Source organism: Nicotiana attenuata, chromosome 11 (genome assembly GCF_001879085.1).
Source record: "Nicotiana attenuata strain UT chromosome 11, NIATTr2, whole genome shotgun sequence".
Taxonomy (NCBI): Eukaryota; Viridiplantae; Streptophyta; class Magnoliopsida; order Solanales; family Solanaceae; genus Nicotiana; species Nicotiana attenuata.
This window is the reverse complement of record NC_031999.1, coordinates 24544129-24549355: the sequence shown is the minus strand read 5'-3', so window position 1 is coordinate 24549355 and position 5227 is coordinate 24544129. Positions and strand designations below refer to the sequence as shown.

The window sequence follows — 5227 nt, the reverse complement described above, 5'->3', positions numbered from 1 at the left end:
TGCAAAAGAAGGAAAGGGATAGCCTCACATACCTTGTNTTTCACCACCTCCTTCATAATGGGATTTAATCTCCTTTGCTGCTCTACACTGGGGCGGTGTCCGTCCTCTAGAAAGATTTTATGCATGCAAAACGATGGACTAATTCCCTTGATGTCAACTATAGTCCACCCAATGGCCTTTTTATGCTCACGGAGGACTCTGAGCAATTTTTCTTCTTGAGTGCTGGTCAAGCTGGATGAAATAATCACGGACAGTTTCTCTGAGTTCCCCAAATAAGCATAGCGCAGATGCGCTAGAAGTGGCTTGAGTTCTAGCTTTGGAGCCTCTTCAATAGATGGCTTGGGGAGGGTCAGAGTGACAGGCCTGTCCAATTCTTCAAATTTTCTAACCCCATGTACATAACAGCAGGACATATCCAGCACTTGCTTGATTTCTCCCATCCTTTCATCTTCACCATTTTCTACGTCCCTAATAAATACACGTTCAACAGGATCTGCAGGGCTCATATAAGGTACTAACGACGTGGCATCACCTTCTACCACAGAGATCATGGACAACTCTTCATAGTGGGCTGGTAACTTGAGTGCTCTATAAACGTTGAAGACCTCCATTCGATCACCCACTCTCATTGTCATCTTTCCTTCACAAACATCATAATAGCTCGGCCCGTGGCTAAGAATGGATGCCCCAAAATAAATGGGACTTCCTGATCAGGCTCGTAATCCAGGATGATGAAATCAGCTGGGAATATAAAAGACCCCACTTGGACAAGCACATCTTCAATTACTCCCTCAGGATGAGCAAGGGAGCGGTCAGCTAACTGTAAGATAACTGTGGTTGGGCGTGGTTCACCCAACCCCAACTGTCTGAATATAGATAGCGGCATCAAATTGATGCTTGCTCCAAGGTCACATAGAGCTCGCCCAACAGTATGTTTACCAATTGTGATTTGGATAGTGAAACTACCTGGATCCTTCAGTTTCTGAGGTAACTTGCCTTGAATTCTGGAACTGCACTCCTCAGTGAGTGCCACAGTCTCGAACTCGGTTAGCCTCCTTTTATTCACCACAATGTCCTTGATGTACTTTGCATATTTGGGTACTTTCTGAAAGATGTCAACCAATGGAATATAAATTTGTACCTGCTTCAAGATATTAAGAAACTTTTTATATGCGGCATGATCTCGTAATCTCTGCAGTCTTTGAGGGAATGGAGGTGGTGGCCTTGCAACCAATTGTGGGGATTGCTCAGCCACAGCCTCTCCAGCCGGCTTCTCTGGCTCCTTGGCTTTCTCTGATGTTGATTCTACAGTGGCTGGCATCTCATTAAAAGTCACCTGTTTCCTCTTTTTAGATAGAACTTCCTCTAGTTGTCTCCTTTTTCTCAATGACACAGCATTAAGGATCGCCCTAGGATTGGCTTCAGTGTCACTTGGAAGAGCTCCCGCTGGTCTAGTATTTTGAGCATTAGCAAGCTGTCCTATTTGACGCTCCAAATTTCTCACTGTTGTGGCGAGGGCTTGCTGTTCAGCCATCACTTTCTGAGAGAGAGATTGCTGTTCAGCCATCACCTTTTTTAACATGTCTTCAAGGTGACTTGTAGGATTCGCTTGTTGTTCAACCTGAGGTGGTCTATATTATTGTTGAGGTGCTTGAGGCCTGTATTGATTTTGAGTGCCCTGGTTTCCACCCCAAGAGAAGTTTGGGTGGTTCCTCCAGTTGGGATTGTAAGTGTTCCCATATTGGTTTGTTTGGCCCCTATTTGAATTACCCACAAAGCAGACAAACTCTGGGTTTGCGGGGCATATGTCGCTCGTGTGCCCTTCTCCACATATTTCACAAAAAGCCTGAACCTGTTGTACCGGTTGTGTTTGCTGCTTGTTGATACTCAAATTCATTTGGTTCACTTGATTGGCCAGTGTAGCAATCTGCGGTGATAATGCTGAAATGACATCTAACTCAAGAACCCCTGCAGACTTTTGCACTGTGTGCCTGCCCATCTCTCCTTGCCAATCCGGATTGCTCTTGGAGAATTTGTTCAATAATGCATATATCTCGTCAAAGCTTTTCTCCAACACCTGACCCCCAGCTGCAGCATCTACCACGATCTTTGTTTCAGAATGTAGTCCTTCTATGAACGTGTGAGCTAACACTTCATTCGTCTGATTGTGATGAGGACAGTCTCTGAGTAGCCCTTTGAACCTTTCCCAAGCTGAGTATAAAGATTCACCTGCTTTCTGTTTGAAGGCCACTATTTCACTTCTGATCTTTGCAGTTTTGCCTGAAGGAAAAAACCTTGCTAGAAATTTTCTCGCCAAATCATTCGATGTTGTAATAGAGTTAGCTGGTTCTGCCTTTAGCCATCGCTTAGCCTCACCCAATAGAGAGAATGGAAAAAGTGTGAGCCTCACATAATCTGAAGTGACCCTGTTAGTGATATAAGTATCACTAATCTCCAAGAAGTTCAGAATGTGCTGCTGCGGATCCTCATGTGGAAGACCCATAAATTGCCGGTTCGCATGAAGTAACTGGATCATGCTCTGTTTCAGCTCAAAATGCCCAGTGATCCTGGGCTTCACGATACTGGAGGTGACATTAGCAATGCTGGGCATTGCCACCTCCTGAACAGCCATAGGTTGCTCCTTTGCCATGTTTACAGGAAATTGAACAAGTGCCTGAATATTATTCGTGTCCCTTGCTTCCCTCAACCTCCTGTGAAATGTTCCCTCAGGTTCCGGATCAAAGCCTTGAAGTCTGTCCTGGCTTCTGACCCTACGCATTCAATCAAAGTTCTTGAGATCTGAGCAACAATCAAGTAACGTTAGACTAGACGAAATAAGCAATTAAAGCAAAAACTAGCAAGTAGTTAATATTCAAGTCCCCGGCAATGGCGCCAAAAACTTGTTGCTCCCAAACGCACACGCAAGTATACGCGGTCGACAAGTAATATAATGATAAGTTGAGTGTCAAACCCACAGAGACTTGTGTAAACTACTCACGGAATTACTAAAATTGTTATTCAGTCCAGCTAAAATCAAAGTCCAATAATATGATTATACTATACTACGATTCTAAGTAATACTAAATTATCAAGTAACGAATTGATTGTTGTGTATTCAGTAGAGACAAGTATTCCAGAGTTGTGATCGATTCACCATTCGTATTGTGTTCTAATTAACTCTCCCTTTCATATAATTCACCCATGGTTGCTAATTAATCGATAAATGCTCTTATAGCCTTCTCCCGAAGTACTACTCATCTATTCTCAATAGATTAACGCCTATATTCCTATGAAATCAATCTATTAAGAACGCGTTAAGATTACGATGTTTAATTAAGCATGGTGACTAGGTATATTCCTATCCTAACCACAAATCCGCTCCCCCTAAGGGTTAAGATCATGCTCTCTTCAATTCTTCTCTAATCTAAACATGGCTTTCCCAAGCATAGCATAGATAGTAAATAGAACCTTACTATTGGCCAGACAATTAAGCAATTAAACGCAAAATTGAAGAAACAACCATATATTGGTGAATTATAATCAAGGTCAAGCTAATATCAAACAACAATATTCATGGCTAAATCACACCCCAGAACAATGGGTGTTTAGCCACTCATGATGTAATCAAACAATTGCATGATTGTTGAATCAATTGAAAATACTAGAAAAAGATGAAGAAAACTGAGAATTCTCCACTTCCTCACGATCCTGTGTGTGTTTTTACTCCAAAGTGGCGTTCACTCCCTTTCTTGGCCGGCTTCCTTCGTTTAATATAGGGTTTAGGGCTTAAAATCCCGTGTTTTGCACTTTGGTCCCTGAAGTTTACGCATCCTGCCGCGGTCCTACCGCGGTTACACCAGGACCGCGACCAGAGTGGCCTTCAGAATCTGCAGTAGTGTTCTGCCGCGGTCCTACCGCGGTTACGCCCGGACAGCGGCAGACCAGCTTCAGTTCTGGTTTTGTCCCTTCGCTTGGTGCACTTTGTGGATATTGTATGATTGGCCTCCTTTTTTTCGTAATTGATCCCAAAAGTACTCCACGGACTTCTTTTATTGGATATAGCCTGCAAAGCATGGAAAGCACAAATCAGAGCATTTTGTTATCACTTTTTACTGTAAAAGCTATACAAAAATGTGGTTGTTTAGGGCCTAATTATAGTCTAATTTACCTATTATCACCTATCATCAATATACTTTCACATTTGTAATATAACTTGAGCCAATGCTCCTCGATGTTCATAGGTCACAATTTCCTTTCACAAGCTTTTCACAACAAATAGGAATCATCACCAAGGTAAGAGGAATACAGCAAAATTAAGATATTCACAATTTAAAGGCTCACGGTCATGCTAGACACCAACGTATAGATACTCATCACCATGCCTATACGTCGTACTCGACAAGAAGCAATTAGCAAATAAGACTCAACTCCTAGTCCCTCAAGCTAGGGTTAGACCAAACACTTACCTCAATGCCTTGAATTCAACTCAAGCTTCAATTATAGTGTAACGACCCGACCGGTTGTTTTGAGTTCTCGCGCTCCGTTCAGTAGCCTGAGGCCATGAGCAGCTCCATTTCGGGCATTATGACTTGTACGCGTGGTCGGAATTGAATTTCGGGAAGTCCAGAGTTGATATGGAAAGAGAATTTTCATTTCGGAAGCTTAAAGTTGGAAGAATGAACTAGGATGGGATTGTTGAGTAAACGACCTCGGAATCGAGATCTGAAGGCTCCAACAGGTTCGTATGATGATTTCGGACTTGGTCGTATGCCCGGTTCGGGTTTTAGATAACCCGGGAGCGTTTTGGCGCCTATTGTGGAAGTTAGCATTTTTGAAGAATCTCATAAGTTTGGCTTGAAGTGTATTTCAGTGTTATCGATGTCCGTTTGGGATTTTGAGTCTGTGAATAGCTCCGTATGGTGATTCTGGAGTTGGGAGCGCGATCGGAAGTGAATTCGGAGGTCCGCAGGTCATTTTGGAGCCATTTGGCTAAAGATAGAAATTTGAAGGTTTTTGAGAAGTTTGACCGGAAGTGGACTTTTGATATCGGGGTCGGAATCCGATTCCGGAATTTGCACTAGGTCCGTAATGTCAAATATTATTTGTGTGCAAAATTTGAGGTCAATCGGATGTGATTTGATAGGTTTAAGCATCGAAAGTAGAAGTTGGAAGTTCTAAAGTTCATAAAGCTTGGATTGGGGGGTTGATTCATGATTTTAGCGTTGTA

General features: G+C 42.7%; 1 protein-coding gene across 1 annotated transcript; it reads right to left on the bottom strand.

The window, feature by feature from the left end:
• Positions 632-1567, bottom strand: LOC109234765. The gene has a single exon (XM_019400827.1). The coding sequence runs from the start codon at positions 1565-1567 to the stop codon at positions 632-634; it is 936 nt and encodes a 311-aa protein (XP_019256372.1).

Excerpts from the sequence above, each read along its gene's own strand:
- LOC109234765 (XM_019400827.1), bottom strand. The coding sequence starts at position 1,567 with ATGGCTGAACAGCAATCTCTCTCTCAGAAAGTGATGGCTGAACAGCAA.